This window comes from Plasmodium sp. gorilla clade G2, assembly GCF_900097015.1.
Source record: "Plasmodium sp. gorilla clade G2 genome assembly, chromosome: 4".
Classification (NCBI taxonomy): domain Eukaryota; phylum Apicomplexa; class Aconoidasida; order Haemosporida; family Plasmodiidae; genus Plasmodium; species Plasmodium adleri (nom. inval.).
This window is the reverse complement of record NC_041696.1, coordinates 109,886-129,906: the sequence shown is the minus strand read 5'-3', so window position 1 is coordinate 129,906 and position 20,021 is coordinate 109,886. Positions and strand designations below refer to the sequence as shown.

General features: G+C 23.4%; 3 protein-coding genes across 3 annotated transcripts; all 3 read left to right on the top strand.

Moving 5' to 3' along the window:
* Positions 1–2,031: 2,031 nt before the first annotated feature.
* Positions 2,032–3,392, top strand: PADL01_0402300 (rifin PIR protein, putative; the record flags this gene model as incomplete). Its single annotated transcript, XM_028685137.1, has 2 exons — positions 2,032–2,103; positions 2,325–3,392. 2 exons carry the CDS (start codon positions 2,032–2,034, stop codon positions 3,390–3,392), a joined length of 1,140 nt encoding a protein of 379 aa, XP_028536665.1.
* Positions 3,393–5,094: 1,702 nt separating this feature from the next.
* On the top strand, positions 5,095–6,218 carry PADL01_0402200 (rifin PIR protein, putative; the record flags this gene model as incomplete). The annotated part of the gene is made up of 2 exons (XM_028685135.1): positions 5,095–5,148; positions 5,271–6,218. The coding sequence occupies 2 exons, from the start codon at positions 5,095–5,097 to the stop codon at positions 6,216–6,218; spliced, it is 1,002 nt and encodes a 333-aa protein (XP_028536664.1).
* A 2,356-nt stretch (positions 6,219–8,574) lies between these two features.
* Positions 8,575–17,438, top strand: PADL01_0402100 (erythrocyte membrane protein 1, PfEMP1, putative; the record flags this gene model as incomplete). The annotated part of the gene is made up of 3 exons (XM_028685134.1): positions 8,575–15,681; positions 16,252–16,908; positions 16,989–17,438. The coding sequence occupies 3 exons, from the start codon at positions 8,575–8,577 to the stop codon at positions 17,436–17,438; spliced, it is 8,214 nt and encodes a 2,737-aa protein (XP_028536663.1).
* Between the last annotated feature and the right edge of the window lie 2,583 nt (positions 17,439–20,021).

Here is a 20,021-nt window from a genome sequence, read left to right as displayed (position 1 = left end):
AGATAAAATACCTTAATACTCGTATATTTGTTTGAATAGGAATCATATATGTTTATTAATATATGAAAAAAAATCTCAAAGAATGATTATATTTGATAATAATATGACTATAGAGTTATAAAAATGTTTCACCTTATAATAATGTATATATTTTACGTATTAAACTATTTAATATTGACTTTATGAAAATATATAAAATTAAAAATAAATATAAAGCATTTTTCTTAATAAATATATATTATTTTGTATATAAAGGTTTTTTAATATATTATAATTATAAATTACAAATGAATTAAAATAACATATATATAAATATTAATATCAAATTATATTTTTATATAATTTTACAACATCGTATAGATAATAATAAACGTTCATCTTTTTCATTTTTTTTTTCTTTTCCTTATGAATATAATTTTTTTTTTTTTTCTTATTATGTGATTTTGTGTGGATAACAGATATAAAGTATATATATGCTGTAATTGTTATAAAAATTGACTTGGAAAATGAACGTAATTAGTATATATGTACCGTGTTATATATATATATATATATATATATATATATATTTAATTAATTTTCGTTACTATATGTAATTAAAATAGAAATTGAAATTAGGTTGTTTCAATACAATTATTCCTTTACAAAATGAAAGCATGTATTGTATGTTACATATAATGTTATATAAAAATCCTTACCCATATTAAATAATTATTTGTGTAACATAATTTATAATATATTAATTACAATATGTATTTATATATTTGTTCTGTTCTGCTTTTTTTTTTCTTTTTTTTTATATATAGTTATTAATTGAACACATAATAAAAATACATTATTTACTATATTTATTATATTATATAAAGTCGCATAATTTTTTTAATATATATATATATATATATATAATAAAAATTAATATAATTTAATTATTAAAATGTACAATTATAATTATATCCTTACAACTAGTAATGATACATTTAATATATCAATAAATTCTAAAATAGTATATCTACTATTTTAATATTTGATATAATATATATATAATAACATATATTATCCAAATGTTACAATAATCTCTAAATTATGAATATAATATATTTGTATAACATATACCACTACAGAAAACTATACAATATAGTATCTTATAGTATGTAAAATTTCTGATTTCTTAAATTATATTTTAATAATATATATAAATGTTTTTTTCTGTCGTAATTATAAAATATATTTTGTAATAGAAAACAATTTTAAATATATATATATTTATATATATATATATATTTATGTATTTATGCGTTTACTCATTTATTTATATATATACAATTTTAGATACATTAGAGGGAAACGCATAGTATACAATAAATTTTAGAACAAAACATAAAAAAAAAACAAATTAAATTATTAACATATATTACTTTTAATTAATATTCAAATTTATATACAATTAGGTATAAATTTAATAACACATATTATAAAGTACAATGATTCTCATTTATTCTTATATAATTGCTATATTGTAAAAATACATATAGTAATATAAATTTCACATATATGTTCTATCCACGTATGAATTATATATTATATAAACCTTGAACAACTATTATTGTACACATTTTTATTTTATTTAGAACATTAAATATGATGTTAGTTGTTACAACATAGAGTCACGTATTATAATCATGTTCTAAAGCAAAAATTAATATTATTATTTTATTTTATTTTATTTTATTTTATATAAAATTAAATGTTATTAGAAATAAAGCAAATTATAAAAATTTAAAATATTTTATTTTAATATTATTTTTTTATATCAATTTTAATTTTTTTTTTTTTTTTTTTTAACGAAAGAATTATTCAGGTTCGAATGATGTAGTATATTTTTACAATGGACCTTAATTGTGCAATAATATAAAATTCTAATCACATTTTATATTAAATATATTTGATTTATTTATAATATAAAAAAATATATTATATATCAAGTATTTATTTATAATTTTATCATAAAATAATATACGTATAACTATAAAAATGAAACATCTTTGTTTTAATATATTATTATTATATTGCGTTGTATTGGTTTTATTTTTATTGTTCTCACAGGTATGCAACTTATAATTATTAAAAAATATATATATATATTATCATATCTTATATATAATAATTAGACCTATATAAAAATATAACATATATATAGTCAAAATATACATATATGTAAAAGTAACATATATGTAATTATAACAAAAATATATATAATCATGAATTATAACTAATTATAATATACATATTTATTAAAACATATATGATATCTACTTTTTTTATAGGTTAATGATCAAAAGAACTATTACAGTACACGATATACACAAAAATCTAAACCAACGACAAATATTACAATTAGATTATTATGCGAATATGAATCATATGACTTATATAAACCAACATATTATGTTGGCGACTCAGAAATGAAAGAGTTGATGGATAAATATCATAGACAAACGGCGGAACGTTTTAAAGAATATGACGAAAGGATGCAACAAAGACGCAAAATATGTAAGGAACAATGTGAAAAGGAAATACAGAAAATTATTTTAAAAGATAAAATAGAAAAAGGATTAACAGAAAAATTGAGTGCGTTGAACACAAATATAACTACCGAGGATATACCCACTTGCGTTTGCGACAAATCGGTAGCAGATAAAGTGGAGAAAACATGTTTGAAATGTGGATGGATATTGGGAGGGGGTGTGGCACCTGAATTGGGTTTGTTAGGTGGAACTGCTTTATATGCAATAAGTGTGTGGAAACCTAAAGCTATTGCTGCTGCTGCTGTACTCGCTGCAAAGAAAGGAGCGATTGTAGGTAAAGCTACAGGTATTGAGGCGGGTGTTCAAGAAGTTATTAAATCGTTATATCATAAATTTGGTGTAGATCAATTAGGTGCCTCGCAATTGCAAACCATTGTTACTTCACAAAATTTTAATAATTTTAATACTATTTCTGGACCTTTTAAGGTACATTATAGTATTAATTGCGTAGGTCCAAGCGCTCAGGCAGACAGTACATCCCTTTGCCTTTTTAAAGATTCTTTTCCTGAGGTATCGGAGGCTCTTAAGGCTATAGAAGGAAATGTAAAAACTATTGTAACAAAAGCTATGAAAACAGTTGAAACCACTACTCAAACTGAAACTACCAAACTTACTTCCGAGTTCACAGCTCAAAAGACTGCAGAGATAACGGCTTTTAGTACTACCTACAATACTGCTATTGTTGCTTCCATTATTGCAATAGTAGTTATAGTTTTGGTTATGGTTATAATTTATTTAATTTTACGTTATCGTAGAAAAAAGAAAATGAAGAAAAAATTACAATATATAAAATTATTAAAGGAATAGATAAGAAATATCGTGATATAAAAAGTATTTTAGTGTATTGTGAATTGTTTTATTTTTTATACAAGGATGTTATAATTGTTGGTTTTTGTTGAAACATTAGGTTTTTATATTTCATTTTTTATTTTACTTTAATGTTATATCATAATTTAATTATTTAGTTTTTATAAATTTTCTTTTAATAAAAAGGACCATAAAAATTTAACTTTAAATGAAGAACTTATATAAATATACATTACATATATATAGATATATTTTATTCCTTAATCTAAAATTGATATTTCCCTTAATAAATATCAATTAGGACGAAAACTATAATGTATATATTTAGGAATTCATAATTATATAAATTATTGGGGAAATTCAAAATTGAAAATTCCTTATATAGATGTATTTATTCATTTATAAGATTCAATAATTAACTATTCATTTAATATAATGTGATAACAAAAAAGTTTCTAAGGTGACAAAATTATTTTATAAAATATTATTTATCCTGTTATAATAGAATTTTCTATGTTTCTCATTTTTGTTCTTGTTTTTTTTTTTTTTAACTCATAGTTATAATTATTTCATATACAAAAGAAAAAATTTAATAAATATTATCAATTTTTTTCTTTACAATCACTAATTATATATATAGTATAAAAATATATTATTTCTTGTACATATTACTATATATAATGTCCTATTATTTTTCAATATACATAATAATAAATGCTATAATATACTTATTAAAAAAAAAAAAATTTTTATTTTTGCGAAATGTTAAAATATATTATCTACTACTTTAATATTAAGTATAAAATATATAAACAATATTTTATAATTTCTAAATTAGGGATATAATATATATATATATATACAACTTTTATATTCACACAAAAATATACTACGTACTATTTGATTATATCAATATGTTTGCTTTTTCATTTATTTTTAATGATCAATATTAATATTCTTCTTCTCGTTATTATATAATATAATTATTTAATAAAAAATTCATTTTTTTTTTAAATGGCCTCAAATGTTTTTAAAGTAAATTTCATATTAATCTTAATAATAACCTAGATACAATAGAGAAAAACATACAACATAGAATAACACTTAGAACAAAAATAAAAATAATTACATTAATAAAATATATTTCTTGAATAAATTTTTATATAAAAATTGTTTTTGTGTATAATATAACCTAATATAATTTACAATATTTCTTGTTATATTTTATTTGCTTACAATTGTATAAACATATATACTAAGATATGTATTATATATGTCATAGGAATCCTTCTACGTAATATAGTTACCATCTTCAAAAAAACTATGGTTCTACACATTTTAATATTTTTTTCAATAAAAAAATTCTTTCTGTATTTTAATGTTTACCAAAATTAATAAAAATAAATATTGTGAATTAAACAAAATATAAAAAATATAAAAAATTTTATTATATTATTTTTTTATTTAAATTCATTTTTTTTTTTTTTTTTGTTTTAAAAAAAATGTAATCATGGTTCAAGTACAGTTATATGTATATTTCTTTAATGAAAACAGAAATGCATTACATCATAAAAAATATAATAACATTTCTATTAAGCATTTATTTTGTAAAAAAAAAAAATATATATAAAATAATATTAATATTTATAAATAATTTCATTCATGTTAATTTCAGTAATAATATATACTTAAATAAAGAACAATGAATATCTATTACATTAGTGTGTTATTATTTCCCATTATATTAAATATATTAGTAATATTTCCACACATATACAATTAAATAATGATAACAATAATATATATATGTATATAAATATATATATTATAACATATTATATATAAAAATTCATTATATATATAATATATTATTTATAGGTAAATAATCTATGGAACATTAATGTCACCACAACAAAACCAACCACTAGGTTATTGTGCGATTGCGACATATATACGTCAATATATGATAATGACCCGGAAATGCAAAAGTTGAGGGAAAATTTCGAACGTCACACCTCTCAGCGATTCAAAGAATACGAGGAAAGGATGCATGATAAACGTATGAAGTGTAAAGAACAGTGCGATAAAGAAATACAGCAAATTATATTAAAAGATAAAATCGAAAAAGAATTAAAGGACAAATTAAGTGTGTTGGAAACAGATATAGATATTGACTCTATCCCGACCTGTGTGTGCGAGAAATCAGTAGCATATAAAACAGAGAAATTTTGTCTCAATTGTGGGAAAAATATGGGAGCCATTGCCCCCTGTTGGGGTCTGGTCTGTGGTGTAGGGTATGCGGGATGGTTACAGTATGCATCAGCAACGGTACTTCAAGAGAGTATTAAAAAAGGTATAGAGATGGGTTTAACTAAAATCACAGAAATAGCATCAAATCTTTGGCAAATTGAAGCGTCTAAGATACCTACAGTTGATACACTAACAAAGATGATTGCAGGAAAGATTACTGACGACGTATCCTTTTCTGGTATATTTCAAACTTTAAATAGTGCTATTGCCGGCAAATTGGATACGGACAAATATGCTTACTTTTCCTTTAACATACAATCTATGGCAACACCTGCTAAACTTAAATCATTTAAGATAGAAACACAATTAGTTGCAAAAGCTGTTTCTGATGCTAAAGATGTTGCACTTACTAATACAGGAAATGTAACTAGTGCTTTAACAACTACTATTATTGCTTCCGTTGTTGTAATAGTAGTTATAGTTTTGGTAATGGTAATTATTTATTTGATTTTACGTTATCGTAGTAAAAAAAAAATGAAGAAAAAACTCGAATATATGAAATTATTAAAGGAATAAACATAGGGTGTTTGGCATTCTGATAAGTATTTTATTGTATTCTTTTCATTTATTTTAATATACCATTTTTTTATTACTCTTAATAATTATGCTTTTATATGTTTGAATTATATATATATATATATTAATTCCTAACGAGCCTATTTATTGATTATTTATAGTGTTAGTTATTTATTATTGTATATCTTTATATTTAAGTTTATTTATTCTTTAATACATAAATAAATTTTTAATTTCTATTAAATACTTCAATTATGTATCTAAGAATGATTTTTTTATCCATATACTTTATATTATTTTCTTTACTTCCTACATTCCTAATACTATTAATTACAAATAGTTAAATGCGTAAATATTGAAAATTATTCCAATGATAAATGATGGTATACATTTCTTGTGATCTAATTGTAACATAAAATAATTATTTATTGTTAACTTTTTCAATGTCTTTTCATAAATTATAGATTATATATTTATATTTTTAAATGATACAATATATATTTTAACAAAAAATATAGATCGATATAACTGTATTTTCTTTATTGAATAAAATTTGTTACAAAATTTAGCAAATAGGTATCATAAAAGAATAACAAATTTATAATTGTGTTCAAAATGTTTACATAGACCTGATCATATACACCTACAGCAATCGTGGTGGTACTATAATGAATGATACATATATTTATAACAATTTCATAAAGGATAACTATGGGTTATATATTTACAACTAACCATAATAGTACCATAAGATATTTTAATATATATGTCAAATATATGAACGGGTTGTTTATTGTAAAAATCATATTTGAGGGTCTATATTCCATAACACAATATTAAAATTGATATTAAAATTGGACCTTATTTCTACATAAGAAATACCTAGTATAAATTATTTTTCTCAAAATATAATGAAGAAAAAAAACAACATTTTTAATATTAAGAATGAAAAGAATAATTGCGATTTTATTATTTCGTTGTTTTATTTATGCATAAAATATATTATATATATATTTATCCTATTTATGGTTATAATATAATAAAATCACCAAAACCGTTAATATCAATATGTATTTTAAACAACTATGGATATTTTATATTTAATAAAAATATATAAACGTATTATATTTAATGAATATATATATATATATATATATATATATTTATATTTATGTAATTTTTAATATTTATATTTTATATGAATATAAGAATAAAATATATAGATATATGAAGAAAAAAATATATATTTTTTCTAATCTTATGATAACATATGTAAAAATATATTATATGTATATTAATATATTGATTTATAATATTTATTATAGCATCAAGTATATATATAGTCGATATAACGTGAATTAAATTATACATTTAATTTTTCCATATATTTATAAATGTTCGTGATAAAGATAAAATGGATAAGGACATATATTTTTTTTTAATAAAAGGGTAATATAATACATATTTTTATGATATATATATGAAATATTTGTTCTTTTATTATATTTTAATATGTGAAAATATAATATTTATATATATAAAGAACTAGTTCTATATTATTTTAACGTATATACAAATATATATTATAGATAATATAGATAGATAAAAGAACTTCTACTATTGTCTCCATTGTCACAATATTTAAATAAAATAAATATTTGTTTTTTTTTTATATTATATATATAAATGTATTTGTATATGCACGAATTTATGTAATAGATTATATATTTTTATATAAATATATGTTTTCTGGATACATAAAATAATATTGGAATACATAATTGTATTTTTAAAGATATATTTTAGATATATATAAGAATGATCCATATTTTGTAAGGATGTATTTTAAATAATTTTATAATACATAAAATGTTTATAATAGTATCATTTTAAAAATAATAATAAATATGTTGTAAATCATTTTAATTAATTAAAAGTTCATGTATTTTTTTAACATAATGTTATTTACGTTGTATTAATATTATATAAATTTTATTGTATTATAAAATATTATTATGATAATGAAAATAATATTATAATATAAATATATATAATTATATATTTAAAGAATATTGTAGAAATATTATATGTTATATTTTGCAACATAATATTAGATTATCATTTAATTGTGCATATAGCTATTACAATCATTAATAAAAAAAAAAAAACAAAATTATATAAAATGGCAAATTGTTGGTATAGAAAAAAATATTCCATTTATTACATTTGTTGTAGATAAAAATATTTTTGGTCGTTTTTTTTTGGTGATTGGTAATATATAGTTCTATCCGTTTTAGTTTTACAATGTTAAAGTCCATAATCCTTTGTATAAACCTTAAATTTCATAGTTATAAAAATGGCGCCACGGAAAACTAAAGCTGTAACTGCTTATCAACTTAGTGCGAGGGATGTTCTAGAAGATATTGGAAAGCAGATAAAAAATGATATTGATAAGATAAATAATCATAAAGATACATTGAAAGGCACATTATCAAAAGCAATATTTATTGATGCCTTGACTAGGCAATCTGGTATAGGAGTAAGGCCCGGTCCTTCAGATTCTTGTAGTGTTGATCATATGTTTCATACTAATATAGACACTGGCTATGAACCTGGAAGGAATCCTTGTTATGGTAGAGAAAGAAACCGTTTTGGTGAAAATGCCCAAGCGTATTGTAATAGTGATAAAATAAAGGGAAATGGAAATAGCAGTAATGCTACATCATGTGTACCATTCCGAAGAAAAAATTTATGTGATAAAAATTTAGAATATTTAAATAACAATAATACTGATGATACTCATGATTTATTGGGAAATGTTTTAGTTACAGCAAAGTACGAAGGTGACAGCATTATTGATCATCCTCCAAATAACGAATCTTCAGAGGTATGTACTGCCCTTGCACGAAGTTTTGCAGATATAGGAGATATTGTAAGAGGAAGAGATATATTTAAATCTAATCCTTCAATAGAAAAAGGGCTAAAAGTAGTTTTTGGAAAAATAAATGAGGGCTTGAAGAAAAATCAAATTAATGATTATAATGATAATGACGGAAATTACTTTAAATTGAGAGAAAATTGGTGGAATGCGAATCGAGATCAAGTATGGAGAGCATTAACATGTGTTGCTGGACAGTATGCTATATATTCTACGCATTCAAATAATAAACAATTATTTTCGGAAGGAAAATGCGGCCATGGTAATGGTCGCGAACCCCCCACAAATCTTGACTATGTCCCTCAATATTTACGTTGGTTCGAGGAATGGGCAGAGGAGTTTTGTAGGAAAAAAAAAGGTAAGTTGGAAAAAGTTAAGGAAGCATGTCGTAATGAGTCAAAGAGTTTATATTGTAGTCTTAATGGATATGATTGTACCAAAATTATTTGGAAAGAACATAAGTTTTATAATGATAGTAACTGTACTAAATGTAATAATGAATGTCTTCGTTATGAAAAATGGGTAAAGGATCAAAAAACGGAATTTGAAAAACAAAGAGATAAATATGAAAGCGAAATAAAAAAATACAATTCATCACGAATAAATTCAAATAATAGTTTTAATGATCAATATTATAAGGAATTTTATGAAAAACTTAAAGATAAGTATTCAAGTGTTGATGAATTTTTGAATTTATTAAACAAAGAAAAAAAATGTAAAAATATTGTTGAAGAAGAAGGGAAAATAGATTTTAATAATGTTGTGAATACGACATTTTCTCGTTCAGAATATTGCCAACCATGCCCTGAATGTGGGGTAAAATGTCAAAATGGATCATGTAAAATAAACTTTGATGGTGATGGGAATTGTGGGGAACCACAGAACTATGACCCTCCTACGGATGCCGGTACTACTGTCGTTAATGTCCTTTATAGTGGTTATGAACAAAAAGATATTTCTGAAAAATTAAAAGATTTTTGTAAATCTCGAACTACGGAAAATGGTACAAATAATGAAATATGGGAATGTTATTATAAGGATGAAAGCGATAATAAATGTAAAATGACAAGTTCAAGGCATAATGGTCAAAAACATCCTAACATTATGACATTTGATTATTTTTATGATTTGTGGGTTAGAAATTTATTAAGGGATACTATAAATTGGGAAGACGAACTTAAAACATGTATAAATAATAATAATCCAAAGGATTGTAATATTGACTGTAACCAATATTGTAAATGTTTTCAACGTTGGGTTAAAAAAAAAGAAGAAGAATGGAGAAATGTGAAAAAACTATTCGGAAATCAAAATAGAATCCCCAAAAAATATTGTAATTATCTTAAAAGTCTTTTTGATGGTTATTTTTTTCAAGTTATTAAAGATGTTTACAAAGGAGAAGAAAAATGGAACAAATTTACGGAAGATTTAAAAAAAGAAACTGGCTTTTCTAAAGCAGAGAAATGTATGGATAATTCACAGAATCAAATAGATATATTGATCGAACACGTAAAAGACAATGCCACTAAATGTATAACAAATAATCCAATCGAAAAGTGTGACACCTCTGGAACAGCTGCCAGTTCCCTCGACCCCACTCCACCACAACCCATTATCCCCCCAAATCCCTGCTCTCCATCGAGTGGTACCACTAAAACCGTGACGGAATTGGCTGTAGAGTGGAAAACACAGGCGAAGAGTGGTGTTAGTGGTTTGAAAGCTGATGCATCTCAAGGAAAATATGAGCATAAAAGTAAAGCCGATGAATTGAAGGACAGTATATGTAGTATAACGAAGGAGCATACGAATTATAAAAAACGTAATGGTTATAGGTATGATGGACCATGTACAGGGAAAGGTAAAGGTCCAAGTGAAAATGACAAGAGGTTTGTAATAGGAACCTTATGGACAGACGAAGACGGAAAAGTTATAACGCACAAAGTTCTGTTACCTCCTAGACGTCGACATATGTGTACATCAAATTTAGAACATTTACTTCATCCTCATGACGGACCACTTTTACAACAAAAAGGTGAAAAGATTAATCATTCGTTTTTAGGTGACGTGTTACTATCAGCAAAATTCGAAGCAGAAAAAATAAAGGAACTATATCAACTTCCAGGGGACGAACAGGGTGTATGTCGTGCTGTACGTAACAGTTTTGCCGATTTAGGAGATATAATTCGAGGTAAAGATTTGTGGAAAGGAAACCGTGATACACAAAAACTACAAAAAGATTTGGAAAAAATATTTGAAAAAATTAAAGAACATGTTCCACAAATCCAAAACAAATATAAGGATCCTGATGATATATCAAAATTGAGAGAAGACTGGTGGGCAGCCAATCGTGACAAAATATGGCAAGCTATGCAATGTGGATACATTGGTAAAGGATGTGATGGTACCCCACATGACGATTACATCCCACAACGGTTACGATGGTTAACGGAATGGAGCGAATGGTTTTGCAAAATACAGTCACAGGAATATAACAAGGTGAAACAGGCGTGTTCAAACTGTAGTGGTCTTGATAAGGATGGAAAATGTACAAATAATGCTGAGTGTACAAAATGTAAAACAGCATGTACAACATATAAAAAAGTTATTAATAATTGGAAAGCACAATGGGAAAAAATAGATGCTAAATATAGAGAATTATACAAACAAGCACAAAATGGTGGTACTACTCCCTCTAGTGGTATTTTTCAAGATGAGAATGATAAAAAAGTGGTAGATTTCTTGAAAGATCTACACGATAAAAATAATGGAAAACGTGAAGTGTATTCTACCGCTGCAGCGTATGTTCATGCCACGGAAAAATTGGAGTGTAATAAACAAGAGTATTTTTGTCAAAATCCTACTATTAATGGCAATACGAATAGTGGCGACAAGGAGTATGCTTTTAGGGAAAAACCATATGAATATGAAAATCAATGTAAATGTAAGTTGCCTCCAAAGGCTGTATGCAAAATAGTGGAGGAAGCACTTAACGCTAAGGAAGCAAATGGTAGAATACATGGCTGCGGTCCAAAAGATAATTATCCTCCTTGGAATTGTGGAAAGCTAAAATCAAACTCAAGAGATGGTTCTTGTGTACCACCAAGAAGAGAGAAATTTTGTGTAAGTCTATTAACAAAAGACCATGCTTTTCCTAAAAAGGAAAATATAAGAGAAGCTTTTGTTAAGTCAGCTGCTATAGAAACACATTTTTCTTGGAATAAATATAAAACTGATAATGATAAAGCTGAAAGTGAACTAAAAAGTGGAAAAATTCCTGAAGGTTTTAAAAGACATATGTATTATACTTTTGCTGATTATAGAGATATATTTTTTGGAACAGATATTACTTCACATGACAATATTCTAAAGGTATCAGACAATGCAAAAAACAAATTGAAAGAAGGAAATGATAAAGAAGAACGTGGTTCAGAAGACGACGATAAAAAACTTCTTAACGCGTGGTGGGAAAATAATCATAAGGATATCTGGGACGGAATGTTATGCGCTTTAAGTTTTAATTATAGTACAAAAAAGGTTGAAGATAGTGCCCACCAAAATCTCAAATCCAAATACTCCTACGACAAACTCAAAAATAGTGGTACCAATATCGAAACTTTTTCCCAAACCCCGCAGTTTTTGAGATGGTTTACAGAGTGGGGGGACGAATTTTGTACTATACGTGGTAAAAAGGAAAAGGAAGTAGATCAGAAATGTAATTACGATCATGATGGATGTGAAGAAAAGAATAAAGATGGTGATTGTGGTAAAGCGTGTAAGGAATATAAAGAATATATAGAAAAAAAAAAAGTAGAATATGAAAAACAAAAAAGGAAATATAATGCTGACAAAAAAAAAAATCCTTTACCTGAAGGCTATAATGAAGCAAAAACTAAAGAAGTCCATGAATATTTGAAAGAAAAATGTTTGGATCGTCAATCTGATTGTCTCTCTGATAAGTTTAGTGATGATAAGAAATGGGAAAACATCTATGAAACATTCGATATTAACAACCTTAAATATAAATGTGAATGCCCTATACCTCCTGAACCTAGCTATTGTGTAGAGAAAACAGCAAAAGATATAAGAAAAGAGAGAGGGAAAATGTCTGATAATAGTTTGAAAGGAAATGGGACAAATTATAATGGTAATTGTAATGAAGTAGATAAGGTTATTGATAACGATGGAAATTTTAAGAAAATTAATGAAACGAAATTACAAGAAGTTTTTAAGTTCAATGCTGAATGTCCCCAAGAAGGAAATAAACGTTTTGTTTTGGATAAATATTGGGAATGTAATGAAAAAATATCAGATATAAACACAAATTTATGTGTTCCTCCAAGACGGAAACATATGTGCTTAAATGGTTTAAGAAATATAGATACTTCTAATATTAATGATAGTAATAATTTACTTAAAGAAGTACAAAATGTTGCTAAAAATGAAGGAACAGATATATTAAAAAAAGTTCAAACAAAAAATGACCTTGAGTTTCACCGAATATGTGATGCTATGAAGTATAGTTTTGCCGATTTAGGAGATATACTTAGAGGAAGGGATATTTTGTTAGGTAATGATAATAAAATAGAGAAAGAATTACAAACGATTTTTTCACAAATACAAAATTCAAATGGAGATTTTCAAAAAAAATATCCTAGAGAAAATGGAGATACCAAATATACTAAATTAAGGGAAGCGTGGTGGGATGCAAACAGAAAAGAAATATGGAAAGCTATGACTTGTGCTGCTCCTAACGACGTTAAACGTTATATAACAGAAGATGGAGGTGATTTTATGCGATTAACCCGTATGCAAAGTAAATGTGGACATAATGATGTACCTCCCGATTATGATTATATCCCTCAAACTTTAAGATGGATAGCTGAATGGAGCGAACATTTCTGTATGTATCAAAACCATTTATTGGAAACGATGAAATTTTGTGAGAATTGTAAGAAAATCAAGGACAAAAATGGAGAGTGTAAACAGACAAAATATGCAGCTTGCAGGGAATGTAAAACAAAATGTGAAGAATATAGGAACTTTGTAGACAATTGGAAAAAACAATTTGAAATACTGAACGAGGCGTACAAAGAAATATATACCAAAGCTACAAGTAAGGGAGGTACTAGTAATGGTATTGATGAAAATACTAAAAATTTTGTAAAAAAATTGAAAGACAAATGCAAAGATATTGATACTGCAGATAAATATCTTCAAAATGGAAGTGATTGTCGAAGATTTAAATTTGGAGAAAGTGATAAGGGTAATATAAATTATGCTTTTCATACAGAACCTCCTAGGCATAAAGACGATTGTGAGTGTGCAAAAAATTTTGATCCATTAGATGAATGTCCTGTTGAGAACAAACATTGTGAAAAATATGGTACAGGTAGTTGTCAAAAAAAATCTCAGAAAGATTTGGAAGAATGGAATAATTATTTTGTAAAAACAAATATAAGTAAACGTGAAGCTGTAATGGTCCCTCCTAGAAGAAAGAAACTATGTCTTGGTAATTTGAAAATACTACATCATGGTCGATTAAAAACAAAGGAAAAATTTAAAGAATCTATTCTTAACGATGCATTCGACGAAGCAAAAAATTTATGGGACCTGTATTCTACTGATCAAAAAAAGGCACTTGAATCAATGAAATATAGTTTTGCAGATATTGGTAATATGGTAAAAGGAGATGATATGTACGACGATGGAATATCGGACAAAATAAAAGATATAATTAATAAAATAAACAGTAAAATACCACATGATGCCGATAAAGTTCATAGTCGTAAATGGTGGGAAGAAAATAAAGAAAAGATCTGGAATGTTATGATGTGTGAATATAAGGTAAAGGACAAAAAAGATGATAATTGTCCATCACATGATAACATAGATAAAGAAAATCAATTTTTACGGTGGATGAAGGAATGGGCCCAATATTTCTGTAAAGAAAAAATAAAAGAAGTAGAAAAAGAAATAGATCAATGTAGAAAAAAACTTAGGGACGAAGGATATTCTCGTGTTGATGATATTCAAAATGGTCCTTGTAAATCAGTATTAGATAAATATGAATATTTTTTCCATAACAAAAGTCTTGAATGGACTAAATTATCTGATAAATATGAATCAGATTATTCATCACAGTATAAATCTAGTTCTTCCTTAATGCCAACAAGTGTTGAACAGTACTTAAGTAAACACTGTCCTGAATGTAACTGTAACTTTGATCAAATAGAACAAAAATATCATAATAATGGTAACGCCATTTCGGTATTTGAAGATATATTGCAACAAAATAAATTTAAAAAAGGATCAGTTAATAATCTAGATGAAGATATTCCTTCTCTACCTCCAGCAGCACCTGAACAGGATTCAGACAAAGTTCCTTTAACTCCACCAAAACCTGTACCAAAAGCTGACATAACACCACTACCAAATGACCAACCAACAAATACTAATATTTTGACATCAACTATCCCTCTTGGAATTGCTTTGGCCTTGAGTTCTATAGGGTTTCTTTTCCTGAAGGTAAGATATATGTGGGTGTATATTTATATATGTATTTTGTATGTGGATATTTTATGAGAATATATATATGGGAATATCTATGTGCTATGTATATGTATATTTTATGTGTGTATATGTGTTATATGTATGTATTATATATATATATTTAATATATGTATTTATATTGAAATATAGCGAGAAAGAATTTTGAAAGAAAAAAAAGAAAAAAAGAAAAATTTTTCTTAAAATAAAAAATAAAAAAAAATTCATAAAAAACAAAAAAAAAAAAAAATAAATTTCATAAAAAAAAAACATCAAATAAAATTTATTAAAATAAAAAATTATACCAAAAAAAAAAAAAAAAATAAAAAAATAAAATAAAAATAAAAATAAAAACTTCAATAAAAAAAAATTTATTAAAAGAAAAATAAAAAATAAATTAAAAAAAAAAAAATAAAATAAAAAAAAAAAATAAAAAAAAAAAAAATAAAATAAAAAAAAAAAAATTACATACAGATATAATATATAATGCACCTGTATATACCAATAATTATATACCCTAAACCCATATACATATTTATTTTTTCATAGCGTAAAACTAAAACTTCTCCTGTGGATATTTTCCGTGTTCTGGATATACCACAAAATGAGTTTGATATCCATACAACAAAATCGTCCAACAGATATGTGCCCTACAAAAGTGGCCGTTATGCTGGGAAAACATACATTTACATGGAAGGAGATGAATCGGATGATTATAGTTATTTTCGTGATATATCTTCATCGGATATTACTTCTTCATCAGAAAGTGAGTATGAAGAGATGGATATGAACGATATATTTGTACCACATACAACAAAATACAAAACTTTAATTGAAGTAGTACTGGAACCAACAAAACGACACGGTGATAAATCTAGTGAAACATATATCAATAAACTTACGGATAAGGACTGGAACGAACTAAAACAGGAATTTATATCCAACATGTTACAAGATTCTCAAATGGATATATCTAGATTTAATATAAATGAAACTACTTATATGGATACCGCACCTAATATTTTAGATATTAATCCTCAAGAAAAACCATTTATTAGATCTGCTCATGATAGAGATTTATATAATGATAACGAAATTACCTATAATATTTTAAATAATCATATACCAATTTATAGTGACAATAATGTGTATAGTGGTATTGAACTAATCAACGATTCGTTAAATGATAATAATATTTATGACGAAGTACTGAAACGAAAAGAAAATGAAATATTTGGAACAAAATATATATAAAATATAACAACATATAATGATCCTATAGCCAGTCAAATTTGTTTAATAAGTGGTTATATAATCATAAAAATATGTGTGATAAATGGGATAAAATTGAAAAAGAGGAATTGTTAGATAAATTAAAACATGAATGGAACAAAGAAAATAATAATTATAGCAATATCGGTGTTATTAGTGACGGTAACACATACAATAGTCAAAAAGAAATGATGAATAATGATGTTTCTATAGAAATAGATATGGATGATCCTAAACCTATAAACCAATTTACAAATATAGATATCTTCCCTAAAAAATCTACTATGGATACTATCTTGGATGATCTGGAAAAATATAGTGAACCCAACTATGATATTTATGAAGATGATATCTATTATGATGTAGATGATGATAAAACATCTGTGGATATTAATAATATGGATAAAGTTGAAATGAATGCAAATAATAAGCAGAAGTTACTACAAGAGCAATATCCTATATAGGATGTATGGAATATCTAAAAATAATATAGACGTAATTCTTTTTATATTTTGTATGATTTATATATATATTTTTGTATATAGATTTTTTTTCGGTATTATTTGTAAAAAATATATTTTTTTTTTTGTTTTTTTTTTTGTTTTGTTTATAATCATATTTGTTATTATATTTTTTTAATAATTTGGAGTACAATTGTAATTTTTTTTTTTTTTTTTTTTTTATTATTTGTAAAATATAAATATATATATATATATATATATATATATATATATATATTTTATCATAATATTCGTTATTAAATTTGATTAGTAGTTATGTGTATTATTGTTATTTTGTTTGTTTTTCTTTTTGTGTATATTTTTTTTCATAATATATGAATATATATAATTCTCTTTTTGTAATATATATATATATTTCTTTTTTTTGATATATTTTATTTTTTTTGTATATGTAATTTGTACATAATTTTTTATATGTTATTTTTTTTGTATATGTAATTTATACATAATTTTTTATATGTTATTTTTTTTTGCAGTATGCATTTGTTTATTTGTTAATATTATAAATTGTTATTTAGATTTGTATTTATATGTGTTTCATTTCGTAATTAATTTGAATAAATATATGAAAAAAAAAAAAAAAATATATATAAAATAAATATATTGCCCCACAAATAATATTCATAATACTATATTACAATGGTTCTATATTTAACATAAATTAATATAAGATACAATTATATTTCTTGTTATTTATATAAATATAAATAATTTCGTATTTTTATTTGATTCATTTAAAATTTTTTAATTTATTTATGCAAAGAAAAGAAAAAAAAAATACAACAAATAAAAATAAAATTAAAAGATAATTATAAACTGAAGAGAAATAAAAAAGAACACAAAATGATAACATTATTAAATATCCAAAATAGAAAACAATTAAATAAAATAATCAAATATATAAATAAAACCATATCAACATACAATAGAAAGAATAAATTTAAAAAAAATAATACATATGAATAAAAATTAAAAAGTTATAAAAATAAAATAAAATTAAGAAACAAAATATAAAACGACATATATTTTTTACTAAATATATATATATATATATATATATATATAATTTTGTTATGTAAATAGAATAAGATGCGTATTTAAAATTTATATATATATATATATATATATATATTTATATATAAATTATAAGTAACGAAAAAATAAAAATTAATTATATAAATTGTTCCATATATGTAATAAAATATAAAATAAAAGAGTTATATAAGAAAGACAATTGATTTAATAAAAATATATAATTACATATATTTTTTTCTGTTTTTTTGTTTTTATATTATCCCTTTTAATATTGACAAATATTTACATTTATATTATATAATTTTTATTTTATTTTATTTTAATTATAAATAAAGAAAATTATATGTTTTCACAGTATAATAATATGAGATATATCAATAAAATATTTATATTAGCAAATTAACCAAAAGGAAAATATATGTTAAATTTAATTATATATATATGTGCTTAATATTATGTGTAAAATTAATGAATTAAGAAGAACATACGATCATAAAATAATTAAATAGTAAATGGATAATTTTTTTAAAAAATGAATTTTTAAATAATGATTATTTATTTACATATATTATTAGTGTAACTGTATTATAATAATTATAAAATTTACTGTTGTTATTTTAGAATAATACCTATTATAATACTATTTACGCGATTTAATATTATATTAGGAATATGTCTATATATTAGAATTCCCCCTGTTTAAGACTTGTTTGGTAGTGAGTAAATAATGTTTATATATATATTATATATTTTTTTTTTTCCAATTTGCTAATAAATATTAGGTTTTCATTCTTATCACAAGTACAAATAAAATTACATGAAACATTATGGTTTATTTAAGTATGATATTGAAATGTAATATATTAAGTGATATATATGAGTAATTTTGTATAATTATAACTTGGGTATTAAAATTTATAACATAACATCACATATAAATATTTGAATAATAATTATAATATACTAATAATTGTAAAAATTAATATTAGGAATAAAAATAATAAAACATAAACATTAAGATATTGTATAACTTTTATATTTAAATAATTTAATCATATTAAAAATATTTTTTAATTATAATATACCTTTTTTTGTTATATATATTACATTATGTAATATTTTATAATACAAAATAATTAAGAAATATTTAAAACATTTTTTTTTTTTTTTTAATAAAATGTAAGTATATATTTTAAAATTATAAATATATAAAAGCGATGGATTAAAAAAAATAAAATAAAATAAAATAATAAAATAAAATAAAAATAACGTTTCTATTAAAGAAAGAAGAAAACGAATAAGCAAGAAATTTGTTATACATACATATATATTTATATATTCCATATATTAATTATTAGAATAAGTTGTTACATTAATTTATTATTAATTTATTCACCAGAAACAATCCTTGTTAAATTCATATAATTTTGTTCATTATCAATCAAATTATTATTATTCTCCTCATATTTTTCATAATAATTATTTTCTATA